This window comes from Physcomitrium patens, chromosome 15 (genome assembly GCF_059467195.1).
Source record: "Physcomitrium patens ecotype Gransden chromosome 15, ASM5946719v1, whole genome shotgun sequence".
Classification (NCBI taxonomy): domain Eukaryota; kingdom Viridiplantae; phylum Streptophyta; class Bryopsida; order Funariales; family Funariaceae; genus Physcomitrium; species Physcomitrium patens.
Genome location: NC_143424.1, coordinates 9327679 through 9355283, shown reverse-complemented (window position 1 = coordinate 9355283; position 27605 = coordinate 9327679). Strand labels below are relative to the sequence as shown.

General features: G+C 38.6%; 6 protein-coding genes across 22 annotated transcripts; 3 read left to right on the top strand and 3 right to left on the bottom strand.

Moving 5' to 3' along the window:
* Nucleotides 1-5160: 5160 nt before the first annotated feature.
* LOC112292288 (uncharacterized) lies at nucleotides 5161-8700 on the top strand. 12 transcript variants are annotated; one of them, XM_024540617.3, is made up of 3 exons: nucleotides 5161-5339; nucleotides 5970-6067; nucleotides 8512-8700. In XM_024540617.3, exons 1-3 carry the CDS (start codon nucleotides 5247-5249, stop codon nucleotides 8552-8554), a joined length of 234 nt encoding a protein of 77 aa, XP_024396385.1. In that variant the 5' UTR covers nucleotides 5161-5246; the 3' UTR covers nucleotides 8555-8700. The 12 variants fall into 12 exon arrangements, 9 of the variants coding, with proteins under 9 accessions (XP_024396385.1, XP_024396381.1, XP_024396382.1 ...); XM_024540613.3 differs by lacking the exon at nucleotides 8512-8700 and adding an exon at nucleotides 7097-7265 and having other exon boundaries at nucleotides 5162-5796; XR_002972674.3 differs by having other exon boundaries at nucleotides 5166-5467.
* A 602-nt stretch (nucleotides 8701-9302) lies between these two features.
* Nucleotides 9303-12460, bottom strand: LOC112292287 (uncharacterized). 5 transcript variants are annotated; one of them, XM_024540603.3, is made up of 6 exons: nucleotides 12242-12460; nucleotides 11280-11777; nucleotides 10673-10928; nucleotides 10194-10281; nucleotides 9804-9870; nucleotides 9303-9609 (listed from the first exon to the last, which is right to left on the bottom strand). In XM_024540603.3, the coding sequence occupies exons 2-6, from the start codon at nucleotides 11346-11348 to the stop codon at nucleotides 9556-9558; spliced, it is 534 nt and encodes a 177-aa protein (XP_024396371.1). In that variant the 5' UTR covers nucleotides 11349-11777; nucleotides 12242-12460; the 3' UTR covers nucleotides 9303-9555. The 5 variants fall into 5 exon arrangements, 4 of the variants coding, with proteins under 4 accessions (XP_024396371.1, XP_024396372.1, XP_024396374.1 ...); XM_024540604.3 differs by having other exon boundaries at nucleotides 11280-11445; XM_024540606.3 differs by having other exon boundaries at nucleotides 11280-11372.
* Nucleotides 12461-14890: 2430 nt separating this feature from the next.
* LOC112292153 (uncharacterized) lies at nucleotides 14891-15997 on the top strand. The gene is made up of 3 exons (XM_073539025.2): nucleotides 14891-15212; nucleotides 15348-15509; nucleotides 15620-15997. The coding sequence occupies exons 1-3, from the start codon at nucleotides 14922-14924 to the stop codon at nucleotides 15842-15844; spliced, it is 678 nt and encodes a 225-aa protein (XP_073395126.2). The 5' UTR covers nucleotides 14891-14921; the 3' UTR covers nucleotides 15845-15997.
* A 1428-nt stretch (nucleotides 15998-17425) lies between these two features.
* Nucleotides 17426-18808, bottom strand: LOC112292138 (transcription initiation factor IIA subunit 2). 2 transcript variants are annotated; one of them, XM_024540292.3, is made up of 3 exons: nucleotides 18660-18808; nucleotides 18359-18409; nucleotides 17426-18057 (listed from the first exon to the last, which is right to left on the bottom strand). In XM_024540292.3, the coding sequence occupies exons 1-3, from the start codon at nucleotides 18786-18788 to the stop codon at nucleotides 17917-17919; spliced, it is 321 nt and encodes a 106-aa protein (XP_024396060.1). In that variant the 5' UTR covers nucleotides 18789-18808; the 3' UTR covers nucleotides 17426-17916. The 2 variants fall into 2 exon arrangements, with proteins under 2 accessions (XP_024396060.1, XP_024396064.1); XM_024540296.3 differs by lacking the exon at nucleotides 18359-18409.
* Nucleotides 18809-19935: 1127 nt separating this feature from the next.
* Nucleotides 19936-22637, top strand: LOC112292804 (BI1-like protein). The gene is made up of 5 exons (XM_024541634.3): nucleotides 19936-20040; nucleotides 20659-20994; nucleotides 21285-21398; nucleotides 21689-21846; nucleotides 22265-22637. The coding sequence occupies exons 2-5, from the start codon at nucleotides 20706-20708 to the stop codon at nucleotides 22472-22474; spliced, it is 771 nt and encodes a 256-aa protein (XP_024397402.1). The 5' UTR covers nucleotides 19936-20040; nucleotides 20659-20705; the 3' UTR covers nucleotides 22475-22637.
* Nucleotides 22638-25511: 2874 nt separating this feature from the next.
* Nucleotides 25512-27401, bottom strand: LOC112292208 (uncharacterized). The gene is made up of 6 exons (XM_090256109.1): nucleotides 27396-27401; nucleotides 26977-27183; nucleotides 26669-26759; nucleotides 26273-26425; nucleotides 25822-25979; nucleotides 25512-25559 (listed from the first exon to the last, which is right to left on the bottom strand). The coding sequence occupies exons 1-5, from the start codon at nucleotides 27399-27401 to the stop codon at nucleotides 25948-25950; spliced, it is 489 nt and encodes a 162-aa protein (XP_090112235.1). The 3' UTR covers nucleotides 25512-25559; nucleotides 25822-25947.
* Between the last annotated feature and the right edge of the window lie 204 nt (nucleotides 27402-27605).

Genomic DNA, 27605 nt, shown 5'->3' with positions numbered 1-27605 from the left:
AGACCTTGAAATACAAATGCAAGCTTTGCTTGCAAAAATATTCATTTGAGGCCTCATGCTTGGTATACCTGATATAGCTCCTTGGGAAGTATTCCTTTAATACCAAGTTACTAACCTTCATGTAAAACGAGGTCGCAACTAGCCCTAAAATGCTCACTTCTACTTCTATATGAATGCAGTCTATGACACTAGCTCTGAATTATGGTGGATTATTTGGAAATCTTGGAGGCAAATCCAACATGGCCTTACCTTTCAATAGCCTACACTAGCAAATGTCATCCATAGTTAATACTACTGGAAGAAATATTTAATATAGTATATTAATTTTTAATATAGGATACTATCTATTTAATTATGATTTACACCAAGAATTGTGACTCTTGGTATCACACTTATACATATAATATTTTGTGTAAGAATTGATCATATTAATATATAAGATATTTTCAACATGGTATCAAAGTAATAGAAAATATAAAATAAATTGTAATGACAAAATTAATACAATCTATTATAACATGAAAGGTTAATAAAGAACTTGAAGTTCTTCAAACTATGAAAAGTAATTCTAAATCTAAAAATAGTAAAGATAAAATTAAATTGATCAAGAATGAATTAATAAATAATTTTAATTCAATTTCAAATTAAGAGTATTGAAGATGATGCAAAAAGTGGACATCAATCATATTCCAAAATTTGATGGTTTATATTTTAATATATAGAAAAATAGATTAATACTAGTTTTTAAAGCTAAAAAATTATGGTCCATAGTAAGTGGTGAAGAATGCTTATCAATGGAACCAACAATAGCTAAAGTTGCTATTGGAATCCCAAATTTATTTACCATAGGAGTAGAGAGTATAAGCCCATGAATAGATAAGGATACCTTGTCTTTAACCATAATTCATAATTACCTAAAAAACAACATTGTTTCACATATATAAGCTTGTATATCAGCAAATTCAGCATGGCAAGAACTAATAAAAATATTTGAATCATATGATGTAATAATTAATATGTATTTTAAAGAAAAATTACATATCTTAAAAATGAGAAAAGGTGATAGTATTATTAAACACATACATATCTTTAAAGCACATATGGAACAATTATTGGCAGCAGGATCAGTAGTTCGAAATGATGAAGCAATTTTCACCTTAATGAAAAGTTTGCCTTTAAGTTATAGATCCTTTATTAGCTCCTTGAGAATGCAATCTAGGATCACATTAGCATCTTTAATAATAGATTTGATCCAAGAAGAAATACTCATAAAAAATATGAGTTTAACATCTAATAATAATTCAGCCCTATATAAGCAAGAAATTTCAGAATAACAACAAGAAATCTTATTTCAATAAGAATTTTAGAAGGAGTTCATAAGGAGAGAGTAGTACCTCCAAGTCACATAAAAAGAGTAATTTTGCTATTGACAAGAGGTGCTTTTTTTGTAAAAAAAACTTAATCACTTGATTAAAGATTGTAAAACAAGAATAATAACTCAAAATTGTAATAATAGAAAAGAAACAAATATTGTTACAAAATCAAAATCAAATATATGTTGCAGCACTCATAATTAAAGAAAATTCAAATTCAATATGGTATGTGGACTTGAAAACAACTCAACTCATATATCATGAATTAGCAAGATTTGTCAAATTCATCAAAAATAAAGTCAAACAAGTTATTTACTTAGGAGATGATATTACAATATATATTATACAAGGATATGGTGATGTAAAATTCAAATTCAAAAATAGTGATGAAAATATCATACTTGATGTATTACATATACCAGGACTTGCCAAGAATTTATTCTTTGCCAAACAATTGAATAAGGTAGGACGAGAAATTCACACAAGAGCTAAAACAACTACACTTATCAATAAATTTCATAACACCATTGCAATTTGCAAATTGAACCCTGATATATATGAATTAGGTACAACAATACTTTTAAACACGCCTCAAATTGCAATTCTAGTAATAACATAATTCAATAAAGGTGATTTGTAGCACCTAAGTCTAAGACATATAAATTAACAAAGTCTCATATAAATATTTACAATGGCAAAAAGAATTGACTTCTTTGATGAAAAAAAATTATCTTATGTCAACCTTGCATAAAAGGTAAACAACAAAAAGAAAAGTTTCCTACATAAGGTGCACAAAGAGCTATCCAATTATTAAAACTTGTACATTCTAACAATTGTGGTCTTATGCAAGTAGGCACACATTTAAGATGTACTTACTTCATCACATTTATTGATGATCTAATAAGATATTTCCAAGTTTATTTGATGAAATACAAATCTAAAGCATTTGAAAAATTCACCTTATGCAAAAAATCTGTACAAAAACAAACAAGTTTTAAAATCAAAACCTTAAGTTTTGATTGTCGAGGTGAATATAAATCAAATGAATTTAAATATTTATGTAACAAAGAAGAAATAAAATAAGAATATATTATAGCTTATATACCACAAAAAAATGGTATTTTTGAAAGAAAAAATAGAACATTAATAGGAGTAGTTCTTGCAATACTATCTTATTCAAACTTATCTAAAATATTTTGGAGTAAATCACTCCAAACCACCAATTACCTCCAAAATAGAAGCTCTACCAAATCTATAGAAGGTACCAAAATACCATTTGAATTATGATACAAATGCCAACCAAATTTATCTTACTTTAGAATATTTGATTGCAAAGCTAATGTATTCATTCCTAAAGAAATAAGAAAGAAGTTAATAATAACCTATGTATTTGATCAACATCCACTATATAGTACTTCTCAAAATATAGAAGAACAGCCTTTTTCTTATATTGATGTCATTGACAACTTCTCTCAACTATCATTATCCAATGTTGACGAGATATTACTTCTTGAACATGATAAAGCCCATTCTACATTGTAAGATCCAAATTTTCCTTCTAATTCTTGACCAACAAGAATTATTAAACCAACCACATGGTTGTTAGAGTCTATACAAGAAAAAAAAGAGTATAAACGCCATTTTCATAGATATCACCAAGCCTACCTTATTTCTACTATCATAGAAGCTCCAAACTTCATTCAAGAAGCAGTAGAAAAGGATGATGCTCAAGAATAGAAAAAAACAATCAATGCTGAAATTGCATTCTTAAAAAAGAGCAATATATGGCAAATAGCAAATTTACCACCTAATAGAAAACCAATCTCTTCAAAATGGATTTTTAAAATCAAAACTAAAACTGATGGAAGTACTAACAAGTATAAAGCAAGGCTAGTTCTAAGAGGTTTCATCAAAGTTCAAGGCATTGATTACATGGAAACATTCTTTTTTATAATCAAACTTAATTCCATCAAAGTTCTTCTTGTTTTAGCCACTCAACATAATCTAGAAATACATCAACTAGGTATTAAAACAATATTTTTAAATGGTTTTCTAAAAGAAGATATCCATATGACTATTCTAGAAGGATTACCTCCAACACGAACTAACAAGATATGTGAGCTACATAAATCCCTATATAGTCTTAAACAATCCTCTAAAGCATGGTATTAAAGATTAGACCAATACTTAATTCTTCATAAATATCAACATCTAGAATTAGATACAAACATTTACATCAAAAAAAAAAAAAAAAAAAATGAAAAAAAAAAAATGAAAAGGATTTCATCATAATTACAATCTATGTTGATGATTGTATCATTATCAGCAACAAGATTCCTTTAATTCAGCAAGTAAAAGATATTTTATAACAAAAATTTGATATGGCAAATAAAAGAGAAATCCATTACACTCTAGGCAATGCCATTCTAAGAAACTAAGAAAAATGATGGATAATCCTCCATCAAGCAAAACATTTAACAAATAAACTTCATGAATTTAATATATTAAATTCCAATCTATTAAGTACCTCAATTCAACTAGGAATTCATTTAAGTAATGAAGACCACATTACTTCTTAAGATTATCCCTATTTTCAAGTTGTTGAGAATTTAATGCATGCCATTGTTAATTCAAGTTCAGATTGTACTTATGCTATCAACAATTTAGCACAACCAAGTTCTAGACATATTCAAACTTTGAAAGAACTATGAGATATATAAAAGACACCTTAAATTTTCGAAGCAAATCTCAACACTTACCTCAAAGTGATATTCTACATGGTTATTCTCATGGTGACTGGGTAGGTGACAAGAACATCCATCGTTCCATCTCTGAATTTTACTTCTTATTAGCTACAGGAGTTATCTCTTAGGGCAGCAAGAAATAATAATCTATAGCTTTATCATCTATATAATCAAAATACATGGCTTTAACAAAAGCCACAGCTAAAGCCGTATGGTTAAGAAAGTTATTATATGAACTTGGATTTCATTAACATGCACCAACCACCATATATTCATATAGTCAAAGTACCATTGTTCTTAGTGAAAATCTAAAATAGCACTCTAAAAGCAAACATGTAGACACACAATATCATTTCACCAGAGAAAAGACCCTTGCCAAAGAAATCAAATTGCAATATATGCCAACCACACATACAACACCAAATATATTTACAAAATCTCTTTTCAAATGTCTATCTCAACACGGCATGTATCAAATTCCTCTAATTCTAGGATAAGTTAATTATTCTACCACCATTCAAGCCAAGCCTTGCTGGTCTATTCAAAACAACAAGATATTCTACAACCTTCATACTTTGATACATCATGGAGTACAACCTTCATACTTTGATACATCATGGAGTACAACCTTCATACTTTGATACATCATGGAGTGGAAGACAATCTGGTAGAAAAACTTACTCCAAATCCATGACATTTCAAAATACAAATCTTATTTATCAAACATTAATATATAAGATGTTTCCATCAAACACAGTTTTTGGAATGCAGAATTATTAGGCTCCCATGATGATGGAATGTTCGGAGACACACCATACTCCTTCGGAGCTAGCTGGATGCATAGAAACCAGCGTTCTTTGACGTATGAAGCGATTGCCATAACTAGATATTCCCCACTGGGGTTTAAGTAATGATAAAATTACATTGCACTACAGGCCGGGGAGCTGGTATCAAACCACAGAGTCGGGCCCGCAGGGCGGGTTAACAACATATTAGAAAATTGTGATACTGTGTACGTAGGTTGCTACGTGTATAATATATTGGATGCCTATTCTGTGTCAAACAAGATACCTTGGTGTGTGGTGACTGAAGCTGTTAGCAACTATGTAGGAAATCTGGTTTAGGAGTGATGTACAGACGTGAGCTCTCCGAGCAGCTCGTGTCAGTCGTTTTCCTTGATCGTCGCGTCGTTCGTACTGCTATGTGGGATGTCGCTTCCCAAGTGAGTATTTCTGCTCGTCCAACATCCAGCGTTGATAACCAGATTTTGGGCGGTGTCTGCGTAGATTTCCAAAGCTACAATGGAGCCTTGGAAATTCGGTGCGCGCCGTGCTGCTTCGACTATTTGGGGTAGTTCCTCTTGGGTGTATGGTGTTGTCTACATCCGACGCATCATTTCGCGTTCCGTTGTTTCGATTAACCTTGTAGTGCGTGGAGAGTAGATTGGAGAGGGTGGTCTGATAGCTTTCCTTGGTGCGGTGGCCGCAGTAAGAGCGTCGATTTCTCTTTTGAAATTATCGCGTAGTAACTGTGCCGATCGTGGACTGGATCTGTCAATTGGAATGTTGATAGGGACTTGGGGTCTCCAGATCCCCACTCGGGTGCGAAGAAAGCTAAGTCGAGTTGTTGCAGAGTCCGTCGTTGAGGTCGTGTCGTGTGATGTGGAATCCGAGAGATGGGTAGGTTCATGTATCGTGGGTTCCACTGTGCCTTCGATAGCTATGTTGGTGCTCTTGGTTTCCTGGTTCGTTAGATCCTGTATCACTTCTTGAAACATTTGGTCGATGGCTGTGTCCAATTCCACTTGTGACGTCAATGTTGATTCGTTCTGTGTTGGTGGTCGGCATGGCAGGCGGTATGTCTGAGGACATTGTGCCGAGGTTCTGAGGCAAGCAAACTGGAGAATGAATGGATGTCCAGCAGGGTTTGTTGTCGTATATGGTGCAGAAGGTATCGGATTTCGTCCATATGTGTTTGAATTGGTTTATTAGAGTTTGTATCCTTGGTTGTGATCGTTCTGTCCTGTGTATCGATTTCCAGCATTCCATGCCCACGTGAATTTTGGTTTTCCAGGCGTTGAAAAGTGCTACTCCGAGGTTGAAAGGCGATGGGTTTAATTCGTGGCCGCACTTTTCTGCCCATATCTGCCATAGTAGTGCCGTCTTGAGTATCTCCCATGGGGTGTTGGCATTTACGGGACAATGCTTGCAGTTGTTCCGCAAAATGCCGTTGTTGCTATGTCCGAGGACATTGTCCCACGTGTACCATTTGTTCCCGGCCTTCCAGAAATGTCCACTATGGAAGCAGTCCGTGAGCTCTAAATGTAGGAGTTCGTTCGTTCCAGGCTGTTATCTCGCACTGCCCCCTGCCTGTGGTTGCACTTCCCCCTTGTTTATCCTTCAGATGTTCGATATTGTTGAAATCCCCAGCCATTATGTGGTGGGCAGGAGGGAGAGGGTGTCGCTTGATTGTTTTCCATAGTCTAGCTCTGCTGCCAGTATGTTGTACCCATATACGTTAATTACTCCAAGTTTGAGAGATTGTGTGAGTTTGAATGTAACGTACTGTGCACGGCCGGATTCAATGACTCCATATTCGCAGACCTATGTTGCGAGTTTCTTAGAGAGCAGGATTCCTATTTCTCCCATGGAGTCTTTGGCCGCAGAGCAACGGGCTTCGCTCCACCGGGAGGTACCACGTAGCAGTTCGAGTTGTGATGTTCTCTTTCGGCATTCGTGAATTGAAAGTTTGTGTTCTTGAATGATTAATAGATCGGGCCTAGGGGTAGTTCTCGCGAAGAATTCCTTGATCTCTCGTCTTTTGAGGAAGCCAGCACGTTCACGGCCCAGACATTGAATGTTCAAGGAGGCGACGGTGAGGGGTTCTAACATTCTCCCGAGCCCACTTCCGAGGGGCGGGCGTCCCCATTTCCTGTGAGATGGCTTAGTGTGTGTTCGGTGGTGTGCACGGTGGTTTCAGATATGGTCGTGGGGGTGATGAAGTCCATCGGCAAGTCCTGAGGGGGGTTGCAACCGAAGAGGAGTTGTCTTCCCTGTTCCTCGATTGGATCTCCCATGGATTGGCCTCCATGTGTGGTAATGTCGAGATTTGGTTTTGAATAAAGTTGGGGAGTATGTGCCAGATGTAACTGTGGCGGTCGAAGGGTGAAGATTGTTTCGTCGCATACTATGATAGCTGTGAGGATGCATAGTGCCGACTTTCCGGAGGGTCGAAGCCATTCGTACCTCCAGGATCCGTCTTCCCAGTTTCGTATCGGATTTCTGTGTTTGTTTTGTAACGTTATCTTGGGTCGGAGTTGTAGCATTGTTTCGTTTACCAAGTGGGTTTTTGCTTCTTCTTGTGTCCATGAGGACTTGTTGAGCGGTTGGGTCAAGTAGAAGGATATTGGTGGTGTCTCATCATGTATGGCTATGGGGTGTGGCATATAAACCGTCATCTTGTTTGAGGACGGTAAGGGGGAGCACCGCGGCTGAGAATTCTGAGCCTTGTGGCTGGGTTTTCCAGTTGAGGGCAGTCCACTAGTCTGGGTGAATATAGGTAGTGTTGTAGTCTACAGCCCCTTCTTGTAAGGTATCTATGACGTCCTCCCAGGAGTGTGGTTTAACTGGTTTCCAAACGAATCCCTTGTTGGGGCTTTTCCTTGCGGGCTGTCTTTTCCGATATTCTGTTGAGCCTGCGGGTGAGACGTCGCCGTTGAAGCTTTGTCCCGAGTTGCTGCTGATGGGAATAGGCTCTGGGGTGTTGAAGGTTGGCGTGGCTTTTCTGCGAACTTTGTTGGTACTCTTGTTTACGATGCGGTTTTCGGCTGGTCTACGATAGATGTTGCAGTCAGGTGTTGTGTGGTCGTATGACCTACATCGATTGCATTTGGTGTTGAATCCGCTTAAGAGGAGAGTATGTTCCTGTTCTTAGTCTTCCTCTGTGTCTAGTCTGTTGATTTTGATGGTTTTAGGTAGTGCTGTGGTGTTTGCAACAAGGATTCTAACTCTAGGCCCAGAGATCTTTGACCGGTGTAGTTCACTGTCGTCGATCGTCAGTATTTCAAAGAGTTGGGAGAGGGTGGGGTGTGGAAACTCCTTCGTCCTTAGTGCGTGTGGAAGCTCCAAAACCTGTACTCATAATGCTGTTTTTTGTTGCTTGTGTGTAGCGGAAAGGTCTAGTTCGTAGTAGGGGGTCCAGGGGTAGAAGCATATCTCCTTGTTATCGATTTTGTAGCTGTACTTGGTGAGGGTTTGTTTGACGCCATCTAGGTGGTTGAATTGTATCTCTACATAGTTATTCTCTCTCATTCTCAAGCATTTGAAGGACGGATGAAGTCTTGTGTTTGCCCATGTGGTGAGTCGCTTGACTCCTGGATTGTGTTCTCTGACCAGGCCCAATACCATGAATTGGCTGAAATTTTCCATCTGCTGTTGACATTTGATTCTCAACTCGCTTGAGATTGAGAGTCGTATTGGCTCTGGTGTTTCCGTAGGGGTGTGTGTGGACTGAGGTTCGTCCACAAGCTGCGTCCTTTTGTACTGCGTCCTTAAGCTCCATCCTTTTGTACTGCTTTCCTCGGAGGTTTGGTCCGTGCGATTCCTTTGCTGGTTTCGGAACTATGCTCCATCGTCCGTCCATTCCTTGCCTGTTGTCTTAGTGTGCGGCTACGTAGTTGATATCTAGATGCGTGCGACTCCTCTCTGTCTATGAAATAATCTACACTATGACTATCTGGTCCTGCATCGGAAGCGTGGAGAATAATGTTGTCGCTACTATTCTGCGCTCCAACCCCACCAGTCACTCGATTTTGTTCCATACTCCTCTAAATTGAACAGAATCTAGTGCATTAAGCTTTCCGAGAGATGCAGAATGCGAATACTGGCAATCGTACTGTAGAACGTGACTTATCAATCACAGAGAGAGATCGAAAAAAGCAGATAAAGCGTCTTTACCCCTTCCAAGATTCTCGGATCTGCGAGGCACGCAACCAGCAATACCGGCATATACGGACAGTCACAACCCAATTCTTGTTGGGCAAAGGGATCTGTGAAGGTGACGATATTACGTCCACCTGTGCAGACCAGCTAGACGTAGGTAGCAACCCCACATAAATTTGACGCGCTACAGCAAAATTAACATGAACTGGCCCGTGATAGTCTCTGGAGTTTGGAACAGTATGAAGTGAGCTGCGGAGAAGAGTCCAAAATCGAATAACTAATTTGAATTCACACTCACAACAATAAAGGAAGGCCATAGTAGATATTGAGTAATGCACTTTAAAACCTGATTTACGATTGCATACTCATCTCTTATATACGAATGAATGGTTAGCTATACAATAAAAAAACCAGCATTGCAGGTGAGTATGAACGAGCGACAAATGGTTTTTGAAATTGTTCGAATAGAGGACATCTTCATGACCAGCATATGCAGTCTTACTCGTAGAGACCTTCTTGCTCCCATACATCAACAAGAAAATCCACCATTTCCTGCACGTTTAGCCCAATAATGGTATCAGTAAGCCATGAAAAGTATATCTAGTAAGAGTGAAGGATAAAGGAATCACCATACTGCACAAGACCAGCGCTAAGAAAACACGCTTTTGTCAATTAAGTCCAAAAAATGGTCTACAAAACAGGGCGACCTGAACTCACACATAGAAGACTCATATCTTGACACTTACAGGTAAAGGAATTAGTTGTGAAAATGGTCTACTTGTGCCAAGTAAATCCTCGTAAGTTGTACTCCAGCTGGCATTCCGAGTCACCAATGTCCACATTTCAGCCTACATACATTTCACAAGTCTTGCAGATACTATTCGTGATCATGAATTTCCACAACCAGCACTCGTGAACAAACACCTACTGAACTCGGCTATACTGAGGCACCAATCATCAACATGACTTACATTTCAAGCGTGCAGCCTGACCTCTAAAGAAGTTACATTTCTTGCGCATAATTTAGACTACCGCGATCTTAAATAAAACTTGTGCATAGATTGTTAATAAACCTGGCAGGACCAGGCCAGGGTTTCATTCATATAGAAGAGCTAGAGCATAAGCTAGGGAAGAACCTGATCACTGGTTCTCTATGTCTTTTAGGTCGAGGCCTCTCTCGATTTCCCAACCACTCCCGTCTTTCTTCTGTCCACCTTCTCAATGCTGCACAAAGCATAACCATGCAGTGTACAACAACCCACACAACACATGGCTTATCGAATCCAAAATTAAGTAGAAAAGCATTATGTTTCTAAGAGTATGACAAGGCATCAGGAGCTCACGTGCAGCTGAGTTGATAAGAGTAAACAAAGATATGAAGTGAATTCCATAATTACAGTTCAACACAGTATATAAATTGCAAAGCTCTTCAGCAAAAAGTTTCCTCATTCAGCATAAATTGTTATTTCGAAGATTAGCAACTATTGATGCCCACTTAACAAACAGATGCTTAAATAAGTTTTGTGCAATTGCATCCAGGTATGCACGCAAGATCCACCAATCAACATACACGAAAGGTAAAGCATTAGTTTGAACACTGAAAGATAATGAGTACCATGATTTACGTATGGACTATTCACATCGTTCTCAGCAGGTGAGTGAGCCTCTAAACTGAGGTGGTTGGCATCAATTGAACTGGAAGGTCTTTGTTGGCAGGAATTGCTGCCATTGTTTTCCATCTCATTGGAACTTGAAGTTCCCAATGGATTATTAAGAGGCACTGCTTCACCTATATCTGCCCCTAAAAAGTCCTGGGTAGTTCTTAAGTCTAGTTTTTGAGACTTGGTAAATCGCCCAAAGCAATTCCCACACTGATAAACATAAAAGCGAAGATCACACGAAGCAGTAAGAGGAAAAACGAAATGAATGCATAAAAGATGCACAAATACAGAACTTCTAACTCTGCAAAGTTACACAGTACCAAGTTTAAATCTGAAATCGGGTCATAACTCTTTAACATTAGATGAGGAAGATGCGGAGCTACTTAGTGCAATCTCAAAAATATTATACACGTGCTCAACATTCCTGGTACGAACTTCACAAGATGAACTTCACCATGACCTCAAGATCTTATACGTAATGGACTAGCCTGCACTGCACAAAGACTTCTAGTCATTCTTTAAGATATGAGAAGGCAAAGCAGGAGAAAGGGAGATGCGCACCCCATACATACAGCGCATGCAGAGGATTGAAAGCTTTATCAACCAAAACCAATCAAGCATACTAAACATCCGTTGATGCTTCTGCTGTTCCTGCTGAGGCACCACTTAGCACAATTTTTGAATCAAGCCTCCAAACACAGTTAAATACTTTTGTCATCCTGCACCGCTGCAATGTAATTCTATCAACGCAACATCAACCTTGAAATAAAGAACCTAAAATTTAACTGCGAGGAGTTGAGGGCAATGCATTGGTCAAACAGTCGAGAGGGGTAAATATTAACTCTAAATAGTCACAAATATCATGCCATAAAATGGAAAAATTCGTAACACACGAATTCTTGGTAGGAAAATGAACACAAACAATTCTACTGAGAAAGCTTGCAATCGGCACTGTCCACAATTAATGACAGCTTAAGATGTTCCAACTTAGGATTAACAAGTAGCATCGATAATCCATGACTTTTCAACGAGAACACTCGACGAATCTTGAATCCGAAGCTGAACCCAAAAATGGAACATCCAAACCCCAGTTAAGCGTTAGCTGAAATTAAAACATGGTGTGATAGCAAACTGTACTTGCGTCTACATTTTCACTTATATTTTCAAGAGACGAGTAGATAACAACATGAGACTAATCGACACACAGATGATGAATTTATAGACGTTAACAGGAGGAGCTCACGAAAAAAAAAAAAAAATCTACACACACATACTATGAGAAGAAAAAAGACAAGCAAAAGAAAATAAACAAAATCGTGCTGTGAGAAAGTAACTTAAAGAAACTACACACACGAGCTGCATCAGTTACCCTGACGATATTCTTGAAAAAATTTAAAAATAAAGAAAACTAAAAACCGGGGAGACAAGAAAAGACAACGTAAGATAGCCAAAATTCGTACGAGTTCCCAGATGGTGACGCCTAACGGGAGGGGAAAAAAAATCCTTCACCACAGAACACTTACTTCAAACCATCTCCCAGACTGCGTCGCCTCCGCGCAGTCGTAATTTTTTGATCGCACTCTCCGTCTGCCAGAATTCCAAGATCGGGAAATGCCAGAAAGTAAAACCGAACCGAATTTCTCTTAACTACAGAGAGCGTGACTTCAAACGCAGAACTGTACGCGTAAAGCTGACGATCCAGCCACCCAGACCCCAGAGCTGCTGCTACAGACTCACCATGAAAGCAAGCAAGAGAAAGGGAAGGGAAGGGATGAGGGATATACACACGGCGCATCGCCGACGAAAGTATGAAAGAGAGAAGAAAAGAGCCCGCCTGCCCTCCTGCCCGCCCGAGATCGCACGAGCGGCTATTAATAAATCCATCGAAAACATGCTCTTCGTCTCGCAAAAAGCCGCTCTCAAACAAAAGTAAAAAACTTCAATCCAAAACTTAAAACAAAAAGTAAAAGTTAATCCTTCTCCGCTCACACTAGTTTCAGTGTGACTCGAGGGTTCGGTTCACACCGTCCTCGAACCTGATTATCGATCGACGATTATCATCCACTTACGAAGTTCTTTCATCATCTCTACATTCATCCGCTTCGGTTTCTACTTGTTTCAGGATTTTATTTCTAGAGCTCAAGTCCCAGGTTTGTATTTTTCAAAAATAAACACTTTGCTAATACTTTATTTTTCCTTTTACATTATTCATTTATTATTCATAAAAAAATATGATGTGATTTATTGATCTCTTTGAATTTTTTACTGTGCCAGCTTCTATAAACTTTATGCATAAAATTATTATAATATAATAGTTATCGCAGCCTAATTTTATTTTATCACTTTCTAGTATATGTTTATTTTAAAACAGGTGATCACGACCTAAAAGCATTTATATAGTGTTTTAAGACTGTACTATGTGATTCACACAATTTTGCTAAAATTGAAAATCTAAAATATTATATGTTGCACACAGACTTTGTCTTACTTCCTTGTTGGGTTTTTTAAATTTCCATTGGATTCGTGTTTAGCTACTAAATTTTAAGAATATATTTTAATATCATTTTTTTTTTTTTAATATCTCTACATAGAAGTGAGTAAGATGCTACACAAGTATTTTGATAAAGTGATCTATCATTTATTATGAAAGATTGAAGACTATCTCACTCTCAATAAAATTATAGAAGTATTCAACAACTTTTCCAATTCTTTCATCTTGTGCATGTACGTATACAGCACGTTTGTATATGCAAAATGTTTTTGCTAGATTTTATATATAATAATAGGATTCTAAAACTCTTTTTTTTCTACAATAATGTAAAAAGTGTGTGCATGCATGTATATACGAATATATATATATATATATATATAATATTATTTATTTATATATTTAGTTGTCTTCTGCTTAAGGAATCAATTCATGATGATAAAAACACAGAGTAGTCTTTCAAAAAATGTTTGATTGTTTGATTATTGCACTGACACATTCTCCAGAGGATTACAAAGTGAAACAAATTTCCAGTCAACACCACATCAATACATAATTATTTCATTCACTTGAAGAAGAAGAAAATAAATAAATAAATAAATCATTCCGTTAGAAAAATTCTTCAATTTAAACTTGCTCTAAAACTCTTTAATGAAAATAAAGGTTTTATTGTATACATGTGGGGCTATGTGGCATTAGGGTGTCCACATAGTGGTTTCCTAATTCATATATATATATATGTATTTATACTTATTTCAATAATAACACTACATCATGCACCAGGGTCGATTCTTTTTTACTTATTTATTTTAAAATATTTAAAAACTCTATTTTATGTTTAAGGGAGTGACTCAAGATGGAAAGGAGACTGAAAGACGAAAATGTGAATAGAAGGAAAAAAAAATACGAATCTTTGACTTCAGTGATTGGTTTGAATACAGGCTGTCCTTGGAGTGTGGTGGATGTTTTCATAATATTATGGAGTTTTGGTGGTCAATTTGTTAATTGCATATGATGGGGGTTTAATTACCTAGTATTTTTATTGTTGAAACTTTCAATATTCAGCATATATCCAATTATGTGAAACTACATCCAGTATATCATCTTTAATACCAAGAGCTTCGATGCTTTTATTATGAAATGCAGGGTCTTCTACATTTGTCCCAACTACAATTGCTTATCACTTATCTATGTAATAGTTATCTAAGCATAAAACACTACAATGTAAATTATTTGAATCTCAACATGAATTATTGCGCACCATAAATAAAACCTGCAATATTTTGTACAAAAATAATTTGCACAATCTCTTATCACCTTTCCTTATTAAAATAAAAAAATAATAAAAGGAATGAATTGACTTCTTGCTTCAAAAACAAGTAAAGTAGCCAAAGTATGCTACAAAGTAAAAGTAGCACACGAAGATCTGCATCGAGGAGCGGTGTCGATGATCTTGTCGGTAATGAAATCAGACGCGGCCCCCACCTCCGAGAAATGCCAGTCCGGTGCATAGCAGAGTTAAATGTGAGAGGCGGAAGTAGACTGCGTTGGGAAACACGGAGGAAGCACAAGACGAAGGTGCGGCGATCCAGGACCAAGTGCTAAGTTGTATGTACAAACCAGGTGTGTAAAGTGCCTTTGGATTAAAAGTGAGTGTTTTAGTGAGTGGGTCGTCGCTTTTTGCTGCAGAAACGAGAGGAGTGATCGATTTCAGAATGGAGCCGATGAGGGTCACACGGATGTTGCAGGTTGCAATCGTAATCTTCCCGAACATCACAGTTCTCGACTTCATTGGCCCGTATGAGCCACTGAACAGACTGCCGAATGTGAATGTGGTATTGGTTAGTCATAGTAAGGGTATCATCAGAGCTGAAAAGAGCTTGATTGGCTTCGAGGCGACGGCCACTTTCGACGAGGTGCAGGAGCCCGACATCGTCATCGTCCCTGGTGGGTATGGAGTTAATGCTTTGATACGTGACAAGCCCATCCTGGACTGGATCCGAAAGGTAACGCACCCATTCATGCGTTGTTGAGTGGATCTGCTGAGGATGGGTCTTGCGCAATTTTTTTGTTTTGTTGTGGAGGAGATTGGTTGTTGTGTAAGAAGCTGAAATTTGCGATGTTTGGTCCGTGGATGCTAGACCCATGAGAAAACCCTGTACACCACGTCGGTGTGCACGGGGTCGCTGCTGTTAGCAGCAGCAGGCATTTTGAATGGATTGGAAGCAACTTGCCATTGGAGGGTGCTGCCCGAGCTGTCGAAATTCGGTGCCAAGCCCACCAGCTCTCGAATTGTGGAATCGGTACACTGCTAGACCATCGTGGACCCTGCGTTTAAAGCAACTATGCAAGGACTCTTCGTTTTTTGAATCGATGTTGACATCATGTTTTATTGCTTCGTGGATTGGCGCAGGGGAAAATAATCACTGCAGCCGGTGTGTCTGCGGGAATCGACATGGGCTTGAAATTAGTTGCCTTACTTTCAAATGACACCACTTGCAAGCTAATCCAACTGGTGATTGAATACGATCCCCAGCCTCCCTTCGATTGTGGATCACCTGCGGCAGCTGGTCCCGAACTTGTCTCTATGGCTCGAGCGTATGCGGAGAAAAACTACCCGGATTATTTTATATTTTAAAATCTGTTAAAGTTTGCAAATCATGCTACAAATACACGACATTAAGACATCAGTAATAGTGATAAACTGTTGTTCAGAGGTTGTTGGTTTGCCATCTGCGTACGATGCAATCAATAACCCTTTGTTTCAAATAAACATCACACCTTTCACGCAGCTGTGACTCCGCGAGCATCGTTGTGCGTGTATCTGGTTAAGTCCTTTATTTATTTATTTATTTATTTTTACTTTGCACAGTATCACTGCTTCTCGCTTCACCGTCTGATTGTCTTAAGATGACACGCATGATCAATCTTAGGATTTCTTTACTGTTAATGCCGGTGTTGCACGCAGCTGGAGATTGTATATGTATCAACAGATTACACCGATAAGTCAGTGAAGTCGTAAAGCAGAGGCACTGTCCTGATGACTTCGTCCATCCCCACTGACATACCAGCTCGGGTGCGACGGTCTTGCCTTGATAGTCAATTCATGCGAACATGGAATCAGGATTGAAAGACTGATGTATGCCTCTGAAGGATTCATCTTTCAAGGATGCTTTATGGAGAAAATGAATCTCACCACTTTTTCGTCTGCGAAGACTTCTAAATCTTTTGATTGTCAACGGATTCTAATGTTCCATATCTATATCTATATATATATATATATATATATGCAATTAAAGGTCGAGTAGCAACTTCTACCCTCTTATCAAACCTCGACAGGGATGAGCATTTTTCATATGTGGCCATCCGCTTTCAACCTCTCTGTTTTGTTAACTCCACTTCGTCCACATTTCAAGGCCATGCTCCGAAGGCTTCAGGAAGAATTATGCCATAAAGAAATGAGAAAGTGGACGTAGGAGAAATGATCGAAGAGGACTCACTCAAATGCAATGAATGTAGATATTTTGTTTATTATACAATATTGACTTTATACATTGACCAGTTGTAACATCAACAAACATAGATGTAACTAACATCCAATTTATCACTGCACTTCAAAAGAATTATGAATATTATTAGTAACATTCGTTTAAGTTAACATCTGTTGATATCATGCACTATATAATTGAGTATGAAGAAAAAAATGAATCGAATTGTATGCACCAAATTGTTTTAATAACATTTGTAACCATACTTGACTTGCTTTTCATGTTTATACTTGCACCCATTACAATTCAGTCTCAACTTGAGACAAAATGCCTTCATAAATGGTATTTTGTTACGTATATAACAAAATTTCTGAAAATATAATAAAGTAGTTCACTGAATAGCTTCAGGATTAAAGAATATAAATCTGGTTATTTTAACACTCTTAAGTAAATTAGATATTATACATGTGATGTCATAGTAATACTTTACGCTTAATTCTTGTGTCATAATTTCCTCGATCCTGCATCTTCTCACTTCGAGCAGAGTGCTCTCAAATGTAACTTGAATTACTACCAGAAGAAAATCGATTCAAACAAATCACAAGAATCAGATGATGTTTGACTAAAATTTTACAAATTAAAGATTTTCAACTTAACTCTGGCATCCAGTTGCACAAAGGTTCTGGCCACGTTGACTTCACAGCGAAGGAATGTAGACAAACAAAAACATGTGTTGGAATGTGTTGAAATATTGATCGAAGATATATCCATATACACGAAGGAAGAGGAGATACAGAGAAATCTCCTTTCGCAAACATATGCAGGTTGCTTACTCCACTAAAGCTACTGCTCTCATTTCAAGAAAAATAGTCTACCAATATTTCCATTAGAATGAAGAGATAGAGATACCCAAGCCACTTGTTGCAATGTCTACAATCTGCTAACGGTAGAGTATCAATGCAGCTTGAAGAAGCAAAAAGGTGAACACCGGCAAAAACTGCTCCATTGACATCTTTGCATTCACGACTAAGTATCCGCAAACCGCATTGGAAAAATAGCTCCACTTATTTCGCTCTCAGTTCCCATCTTCGAATGCAACTAACCATGCCTCACGTAGTCCAAGCTCACGACTGCTGCAAGATTTCGGCATGTCATGGCACAAATAAAAAATTTGACCTGAGTAAGCAGAGCTCTACAACTCTGATTTCACTTTCCAGCCAGCTCAACGGGCAAGAATCTTGGCATCACAGGCAACAATCTTCACCCGGTCCACAGCTGTAACATCATTATCTGTTTTGAAGGATGCCTGCTCTAAGATGAAGGTCCAAACGTTATCACAGAATCTGTATGTGTGAAGATGACCCTGTTTTGCAATGGAGAGTATTTCAGAACAGCATAACAGGACAGAAATTATTGAACTGTAATAGTAATCAAGAAGACAATGCACGCAGCAAACAATTGAATAGCATGATCTGAACATGTTGAACATATATCTGCTCATGTGCTAACAGCACTTCAAATGATTTAGGGTTCTGAATTTATGAGACGGCTGGATGCAAGCTTCACAAAAATTAGATAACCCACTCCTGGCATAGACTCGATGCGAAAATAAGCACTCCGCACTGATTAAAAGCCACGTGATTAAATACTCGAATAAAAAGCACCTTGAAACTCGTTTTAGCCTTCACTTTCGTGCTGAAAGCCTCGTTCATTGACTGCTCCAGCCCAAAAAAAAAAAAAAAAAAAAAAAAAAAACTTAGCTCAATAACTCTATTTCCAACAAACTGATCACAGCAGATGTGCCCAATAGCGGAAATGAAGCAACAAAACCGTCCGCTCCTCAAATGAATCCACACCCACAAAACGAACAAGACAAGAAACGCATTCACGGAAACGAAACTCGTCACAAAAAAAAAAAAATAAAAAATAAGGACAAGAGGAACAACTTAGGGTTTACTGGCAAACCCGATCAAACTGCATGAGCACTTTGACAGCAAGCAGAGGCGAAATGGTGCCATTAGTGACGAGCTCGTCCAAGGCGTCCGTGAGACTCATTCCGATTGAGGATTTCCTGTATAGCTCGTAGCTGGCCATGGCGCTCACTCAACTGGTACAGCCAAAAAAGCACCCACAGAAGCGTCAGCGAAGAGAGAGATCCACTGCACTCACTCAAATAAACCAATAAAAATATGTATATATATATATATATATATATATATAAATATATTGTGTGCAGATGGATAAATAGATAGATAGATAGATTGTCAGCGCCTTCCTTCTTTCCTTCGTTCCTTTCCTTCCTTATTTCGTTGGCCCAATCCCAAGCTCGACGACACGACGTCACCGCGCCTCAGTTTCGACCATGAATCACTCCCTCCCTCCCTCGCTCGCAAGCCCCCGCCCACGCTCTTAGGGGCTCGGCATCTTCTCCTCTCTCTCTCTCTCCCTCGGTGTCCCTTTTGCAAAGCGCGGTCAAAGGATGTATGGTCCCTTGACCGTGTCACGACATCGTCACATTCCAAATGCTAATGACCAACCCACTAAAAGGAAATATCCTTTTGGAATTCCTTGGGCTTATAATTGACCCCTGACAAGGAGTTTGGACTAAGTATTGGGTGATGGTTTATGTACTTTTTCATTTTTATTATTTTGTTAAACTGTGGGTTTTCATGCAAATTGTGAATTAGATGTATGTGGATTATGGAGTTTATAATATAGGTTAGACTTGCTTATTGGTGTAAATTATAATTCTTTCACAGTAAAATTTCATTAAAATTAAGCAAAACAAAAATAATGTATACATATATATTGTATGTGTGATATTCACACATAGCCTCAAATGGTAAATTTACAGCTGCATTAAATATGCTGATCACTTTCAATAATAATAATAATAATACTAAAATACATGTTTATGTGTGTGTCACTCTTTCTCTCTCTCTCTCTCTCTCTCTCTATATATATATATATATATAATCTTACGGATTTTCACAGATAGATAAAAATTCATTCCATGGATTCTCATATATTTATTATTTAATAAAGTGAAAAGAAAAATGCCCTTATCGTCGTCACCCGAGGTCCACCTACGAATTCTATTTATACCGGGGTAGATACCCGTCAGACGAGAATGGTATCCGGATTTTGAGCATGCGGGGCCAATTTCTCAGCATTTGCGCAGGCTCTTCCGCGTTGATTGCAAAAAGCTGGGTGGAAGGAAGGTCCACCAGTGCGTGAGCGATCCGCTGTTCCTTGTGATCTCGTTTCTGCTTCTCGCGGCGGAGTAGGTTTCGCATTTGTGTTCGCATCATCAGCTTTGGAGCCATTTCCTGGTCGAAATCTTAAGGTATGGATCGATCGTTTTGATGCGGTACTGATACCCCCGCGTGGTTTGTCGGTGTCGCCTCGAAGCTCCCTGTCGGGGTCTCGATGAACATTATTTTATTTTGTTTTTTCGTGCAATCTCAAGCGGTTGATGAAAGATCGCCCGAGTTGGAGTTTTTTGAGTTTAGATGTTCAATTTGGAGGCCGCATGTTTTTCAGTAGGATTGATTCCAAAGGAGGTTTTCCGCCCGGGTTCCTATTTCATCTATTTGTGCATTGATTTAATAACTATGTTAATTGATAATTTCAGAGGCCCTAGTTCTTGTTGAGTTTCTTAACGTTTAGTGTTAAGGATTGCGCGTGTGGAGTCACGTTTGGGGTTGATTTTTGTGCAAATCACTATATCTATATGTCGAGATTCCTTGCAGGGCGTGTTTCTGTTTTCGGCATTTGCGTAGGTTTAGAACGGCTATCTTGAGGAAATTGACTTGGAAAGGATAGTATGTCTGTACATTTTGAGGTTATGTCGTGAATTATACTCGTTTATTTTTCTGTTGTTTCCAGGGCTTACGGTTAATCTGAATGTGGCGGGAAATTTAATCTGCTCATTTTGCAATTGATTTCGATAATGTGCATTCAGGGTATTGAGCAGGCTCGAGCATTTTGAAGCTTTTTGGAGCTTTCAGCATGGGTATCGGGGATTACAAAATGGCTGAGTTCCAAGGAGGGCTCAAGGCCGACAAGTTTGATGATCTTGAGGCAGGATTCGGCGGGTCGTCGATGTTGTACCCAGGCATTAGCGCAGATGAAAATACGCTAAGATGGGGTTTCATCAGAAAAGTGTACGGAATTCTCAGTGTTCAAATTCTATTAACAACCATAGTTGCCGGATCTGTTGTGTACTTCGAGGGCCTCAAAACCTTTTTTCAACAGACACCAGGATTGGTCCTCTTCCTCGCATTCGTGCCCCTCATAGGTGAGCTTCCTTTTACTTTTCATGCCTTGGCTTCCTGTGTACTGACTGTATTTTACTGTACAGATGACCAAAGCTCCTGTATCGATTGCTGTTGTAAAAGTGTGTGTTGTTGCTTCGTGATCATTCAACTGTACTCCGGCTGACCCTAACTTCATTGAACATGAAAAACATAATATCCAGTGAATGGTCTTCGAGCAGTTGTTCGCTAATGGACACCTATTAGGAGCACTTGGTTAGGAATCCTGATGTATTTGTGTACTTCGCCTGACCCGGGTTATAATTATTTGCAGTTATGTGTCCTCTGTACGCGTACCACCAAAGCCATCCATTGAACCTGATTTTACTGGGACTCTTCACTGTGACAATGAGTCTTTCAGTTGGCATCTCAAGCTCCATGGCACCAGGTACATCTGATCTTTATGGTTCCAAACCTTGGGAACCGGAAGTTAGGGTAGTTGGTTTTATGGAACCTTATTCTGCTATTCAGTCTGAGTCGTATTTATACTCTTCTGGTGGAGACTTTTCCCGATGCCATTGTCCTACCTACTTCACTCCATCGTGCACATTTACACAAAGATTCTCTTCTTACTGTACTGACTATGATAGACTATAGCTTGATATAATATTGTTTAGCTAGAGCGCTACTAAGCTCAATTTCACTCATTGCCTTTTCCTTGACTGACTTTGTAAACAGCGCCGATCGTATTGGAAGCATTTGTTTTGACAACCATTGTGGTGGTGGCGCTGACTGGTTACACCTACTGGGCTGCGAAGAAGGGGATGGACTTCAACTTTTTGGGTCCCGTTCTTTTCACAAGCCTGGTAGTCTTGGTTTTCTTCGGTTTGATTCAGGTAATACATCCTCTTCAATCTTCAATTCGTGTATCATCTGAACCTGAACTTTTTTTGTCCTGGTATACCAGAGATGATAAAGAATGTTACATCGCAGTGTGGGCAGTGCTCTTTTTGTTTTTTTTATATGCTTTGGCTGGATATTCTTCTGTAGGAGTCTAACTCAGAGAGTTCAGTCTTAGTTCATCAGGAAAGCAATGACTATGTCCCAGATGCTGCTAGCACACATGCTCGCATTTTTGTTTTGTGATCCTCTATTTCATCCATCTGTCATGGTTGCCCGTATTAACAAGACTGGTGACTTCACTTCCAGTTAGTTAAGTTGATAGCTGGTTGTGCGTGTTGTCTATGTTATTACCATAGAAAGAAGTGAGACGAAGTCATTCATTATGTAACAAATTTTCTTTTTGGTGTGCAGGCTTTCTTTCCTCTGGGTAACATGTCTCAGACAATCTACGGAGGGCTCACTGCTCTTCTTTTCAGCGCGTATCTTGTTTACGACACCGATCAGTTGATCAAGCGATATACATACGACAAGTTCATCCTGGCCTCAGTTGCCCTATACTTGGACATACTCAACTTGTTCATCTCCATACTGCAAATTCTCAACAGTTCTCGATCTGAGTAACTAGCTACTTAATTTGAATGCTTGTTGCGAAAAGCATTAGAGTAACATATTGTATTTGTGTTCTGCATGGAGAAAACGCAAAAACTTGGCAGTAGGCTATAAAGAGCTGCTAGCAAATAAATTCTAATATTATCAAGAAGTTTTGCTGTTGGATCCCACAGTACCTATTGCTCTATCCTACTTCACAGCATATGCTTTGTTGAGATGACGCTGAGGGCACATGTTATTGGCTCTTCAGGGTGAATAGTAGGACGTTAAGGTCATTCTAGCATTTTCGAATGGTTTGATTGCTGTTTCGTTGTTAGCACAAGAGGTCGTTAGATTAGGTATTGGACTAGGATAAGTAATAAAATAAGACATGCATGTGATAAAATTACTTCTATAACAGATACTTTTAGGATTAATTCTTGTGGGTTTCTCTCTGAAGGTTACTATCAAAATTGTCAACAGATGATGGTGGTTTTGAAATCATTATTTGCATGGAGGATGCTATGTTGTTTCATGTCGTGTGTTTTGCTTTTGCCTTGATTGTGTTTGTATTTCATTTTGTTAACTATTTTATAATATGTTTATTTTATGGATTTCAAATCATTATCATAAGCTATTAGAAAACAAAGTAAAACTTTCAACTAATCATGTTCTAACATTAAAGGAAATTTGAACATTTTTTATAACACTATTGCATTTCTTGGCTAAAAAATTCTAGGTTAATATATGCATACATACATATTCATATATACATATATATATATATATATATATTGCTGATCAAATATATAAAATAATTAATATATAACAAAATTTAATAAAGTTGTGTAAAATAAAAAAAATAAAATTGGATAAATTCAATATATACATACATACACTAGCCAAAACCCATGTTGTTGGGCATTACATTCTTTGGCACATCCATCCACTTTCTCATTTACTTATGTTCTCATGTTCCATAATTCCTTGATTCTCCCTCGTTCCCTTCTTCAAGGCCAATTCAAAGACTTCTTCATCTATTTGTGGTATATCCAAGTTGTTGTATAAAATAAATATATTAAAAAATTGGATTGAAATTTCTTCTAACATTAACAAAGCTAAAAACGTTTTTGCTTGTGATTGCAAATTTGCAAGTGCTAACTTTTGCTCACAATGGTTCTTGAATGAAAATTGATATTGGAATTACATTTGTTGTTGATGGACCATGTAATAAAAAGAATTGTTCTTCATTTATAATAGTCCTCTGCTTAAAGCAATGCACTGTTTTAATTTGGCTGCTCTACAAATGCACATTGAAGTTTGATGAAGCTAATGATATTCTTGAAAAATGTTTATGTATATGTTTTGGAATTTTTTGCAAAAATCTCATTTAATTCATTTAACATTAGTTTTTTGTATTTTACAAGAGTTGTATTATTGTATACTTTATTTTATATTATTTTTCAACTTTATTGTTGTTACATTGTGAATGGTTTTTTTTTTTTTTTTTTTTTTTTTTGTTGTCTTGATCTCTGATAAAATTGCTGTAAAATTGCTGTGAGAAATATTTTTAAAGACAAGAAATATTACTTACAGCACTTTTATATTATTATCAAAGATCAAGCCAAAAAAAAATAAGAAAATAAAAAAAAATACAGAGAGCATCTACACATTTCAACCATGGGAATTACTTGTTTTTAAAAACTCAATGAGGTTTTTGTAGACTACTATCTAAAAAACACTCTGGATATACCCAAATCTCTCCTAAGGTTTTCATATTGTGCCATTTTTGGCTTAAATAACAAAAATAGAAGATGATGTGATAAGAATTGCACAAATATAATTAATGATTGAGCTTCAACATCGAAGTTATCTAACTCCAAGATCACAAGTCAAGTTCAAACACCAGCCTTTTTCATTATAATTCAAAATCCTTGACTTGAATAGCAACTAAGCCAACCGCAATTCACAATTACTTCGTGATCACATCTCCACTTGATCTCATTACCATAACTGGTTCATAAAAGCATAGAACAAATACATACCTTGGTAACCGCCTTGTCCCAAGTTAAGAAGGATCAAAGATCATTACAGTCCTGCACACACCCAAGGCCAACGTTGGCATCAACTCCTATATTAGAGAACACAAATAATGGTTTTGTAATCCATATGCTCATACAAAGCGTCAGCACAGCTCACTTACCAAAGACTCCCGGGAAAGCAACTCAGATGGCATGCCGGTTAGAAAGGGCTGCACACACTCAAGGCCAACGTTGACATCAACTCTTACATCAGAGAACAAAAATAGTCATTTTGTGCACATACAAAGAATCAGCCCAACCCTCTTACCAAAGACTTCTGGGAACACCACTCAAATGAACTGTCGTTCAACGAATCTGGTAACACCGGTAATGAAAGAACTGCGTCCATATCAACGCATCGTTTTCCGAGCTTCTCATCACCCGACTCCAAACCCTCATCAACGAATTATGTCTCCTCCATCAAAGCTAAAACCAACACCACAGCTGAGTCAAGCACCCGCAATTCTGCAGATCGGCAAAGTATTTGCTACATAAATTGGCAAGACTCACTAAGACGACATTCCTTATTCAAATAACTATCTGATGGCCACAAACTTCAAGCTTCACAACGTGCTTCACAAGGCCTACACCTCCCAACAAGCCCAAGTCGTCTTCGAATGGAAATTTGCTTTTCTGATACAACTAGAATTGCAGAGTGGCATCCTCAAACGTTTGTGCAGCAGAAGCTGGTTTGCCGTCAAACTACTAGGTGCAATTTCACTATAACAAGAGACAATGAGACGATTACTTACCAACAGGAAACTCCATGAGCCTCGGACCCTGTTGCAAGGCATCACCCTCTGAGTGAGTGCTGACAGGCTGTGAAGATTGAGCCTCCGCAACCGACTAAATACCGACGTCCTCAAAGTCGTCTAGAGAGAACTGAACACACCCAAGGTCAATGTCGGCATCAACTCGTACATCAGAGAACACAAATAGTGGTTTTGTAATCCATGTACTCATACAAAGAATTAACACAGCCCGCTTACCCAAATCTCCGGGGAACTAGGCGAACATTGCATATCGCTTATCCAGTCCTGCACACACCCAACGCCAACGTTGGCATCAACTCGTACATTCGAGAACACAACATGCAAAAGCTCTCGAAAACTGATTTCATCTATCTCAATTGCTACTTTTGTTCACAATTTAGCTCTCCATGAGAAATCATTGCATGATCCGCATAGCACGCAAAGAAGCACATACTTAACATGTACAGGTCATTCCCAACTTATCACACTGGAATTTATTCAAAAAGCCACCCAACGCAACCAGAAATAAAACACCGATACCACTCACTATCGCAAGATTCTTGCGTTGTCCAGCTTGCACCTCTTCACCCGAATTTGGTAACTCCAGTAGTGGGGGAACTGCGTCCATATCGGACCATCGTTTTCCGAGGTTCTCATCACCTGACTTCACACCCTAAGCATAGTCTTGTATCTTCTTCCTCAAGACTAAAATCAACACAACAGCTGAGTTAAGCACCCTCAATTCCGCAGATCGGCACAAAACATTTGCTGCACAAATTGGCAACACCCACAAATACAACCTTCCTTACACGAACCACTATCTGATGGCCCCAAACTTCAAGCTTCACAACATGCTTCACAAGGCCTGCACCTCCTAGCAAGCGCTCCAACTACACACATTGGATCGGGAACTCTCAAACCCAACACACAGAGGAATACAGCCACACCCACACATGTAAAATATTATTTCCTAAATCAAGTGCATGACAATTGTAAACCTTCCAACTCGAGTACTGTTGCTTTGTACTCTTCTTCGCATATTGCAAGCAAAATGGGACATGGAGATGCACCCGAAAACTTCAGTTTATCCATGGTCTTTTGAAACTCGTCAACATCCTGGGGATGGCTTGGAGGCGGCGTCTCGGACCATTCTGCAAGGATGGCAGAACATTACAATAGAAGGACGACATAGTTTCAGACATCACCTAGGAATAACTCTACCTAAAAATCTCGCCGGAGTAGATAACGAACAATCCCAAGTCGTCTTCGAATAGAAACTTAGTTTTCTAATACAACTCGAATTTCAGAGTGGCATCCTCAAACGTTTATGCGGCAGAAGCTGAGTTGCCGTCAAACCACAAAGTGCGACAAGACACAATGAGAAGATGACTTACCAACCGGACTCTTCGGGAGCACCGGACCCTGCTGCGAGGCATCACCCTCAGATTGATTGCCGGCAAGTTGTCGAAATTGAGCCTCCTCAACCTGGTTAAAACAAGCTAAGGAAATGTTATGTTCCAACTAGGCAGCTGGATAGCAACAAAAATGATGAACATCACTTGATAGGATTAAAAAATTCAGGTTACCAAGCAATCAATCTACTCGCCATGGCTTTCCGCCGATCTTCGTGAGCCAGTAGCTAGACGTGACCCACAAACAAAACAGAGAATGCAAGCAATTTGAGGAGCGTCATCAATCTTACCGGTCGGGGCTCGGTTTCCGCTCTCACTGCGTCTTTTATGAATTGCCTTATGCTTTCTATCTTACGTTTTCCAAAGACCCTCTTCCCTTGTAAAACCGTGAAGAATTCACCAACCAATACACGACCAGAAACCTCAAGGCGGATAGTCCGACGATCGAATTGTTCTTTCACCTGACTTTCGACTTCCTTCACAATCCGAAAATGAGGCTGTTAACAGCTTTTCGACGAGTACGACAGAAATCCTACGTTAGGGTTAATATAACATTGCGCACAGCCAAATTGACTCCCATCCGGACGCCTACTTAGTCCTCTCGTATCCATACCTCGCTCTCAACAACAATATCACACACAATCCTGCCTCGCGACAGCGTCTCCACTCACTCCTCGCTCAACCCCCCTCCCCCTCCCGAACTACCAACCACCATTCCTCCGTGTTGCCATGGCAAATTCATTTGCAGCAAAAACCCTTGAATTCCTTACATCTGCTTCACATCGTGATTTCCTGCACAGCTTTACTACATCGAGTCTGCGTTTATTCCATCGCGTCTGAGTTCATTCATCGGGACTGCAATTCAGAAAGATTCGAATCTTTTTGATGCCAACTGTGCCACCGAAGTCACACACCCCCC

Coding starts and splice junctions, on each gene's coding strand:
- LOC112292208 (XM_090256109.1), bottom strand. Junction 26,760..26,976: donor CGGAAACCGAGCCCCGACCG/GTAAGATTGATG, acceptor TGTTTTAACCAG/GTTGAGGAGGCTCAATTTCG. Junction 26,426..26,668: donor GCTCCCGAAGAGTCCGGTTG/GTAAGTCATCTT, acceptor CCATCCTTGCAG/AATGGTCCGAGACGCCGCCT.
- LOC112292153 (XM_073539025.2), top strand. CDS start 14,922: ATGGAGCCGATGAGGGTCACACGGATGTTGCAGGTTGCAATCGTAATC. Junction 15,213..15,347: donor TCCTGGACTGGATCCGAAAG/GTAACGCACCCA, acceptor CGTGGATGCTAG/ACCCATGAGAAAACCCTGTA. Junction 15,510..15,619: donor GCTCTCGAATTGTGGAATCG/GTACACTGCTAG, acceptor GGATTGGCGCAG/GGGAAAATAATCACTGCAGC.
- LOC112292138 (XM_024540292.3), bottom strand. CDS start 18,788: ATGGCCAGCTACGAGCTATACAGGAAATCCTCAATCGGAATGAGTCTC. Junction 18,410..18,659: donor TGCTCATGCAGTTTGATCGG/GTTTGCCAGTAA, acceptor GGGCTGGAGCAG/TCAATGAACGAGGCTTTCAG. Junction 18,058..18,358: donor AGGCTAAAACGAGTTTCAAG/GTGCTTTTTATT, acceptor ATTGCAAAACAG/GGTCATCTTCACACATACAG.
- LOC112292287 (XM_024540603.3), bottom strand. CDS start 11,348: ATGTTTAGTATGCTTGATTGGTTTTGGTTGATAAAGCTTTCAATCCTC. Junction 10,929..11,279: donor GCATGCGCTGTATGTATGGG/GTGCGCATCTCC, acceptor TATGTTTATCAG/TGTGGGAATTGCTTTGGGCG. Junction 10,282..10,672: donor TAGTCCATACGTAAATCATG/GTACTCATTATC, acceptor TGCTTTGTGCAG/CATTGAGAAGGTGGACAGAA.
- LOC112292804 (XM_024541634.3), top strand. CDS start 20,706: ATGGGTATCGGGGATTACAAAATGGCTGAGTTCCAAGGAGGGCTCAAG. Junction 20,995..21,284: donor CGCATTCGTGCCCCTCATAG/GTGAGCTTCCTT, acceptor AATTATTTGCAG/TTATGTGTCCTCTGTACGCG. Junction 21,399..21,688: donor CTCAAGCTCCATGGCACCAG/GTACATCTGATC, acceptor CTTTGTAAACAG/CGCCGATCGTATTGGAAGCA.
- LOC112292288 (XM_024540607.3), top strand. CDS start 6,026: ATGGATGTCCAGCAGGGTTTGTTGTCGTATATGGTGCAGAAG. Junction 6,068..6,190: donor TGTCGTATATGGTGCAGAAG/GTATCGGATTTC, acceptor TTGGTTTTCCAG/GCGTTGAAAAGTGCTACTCC.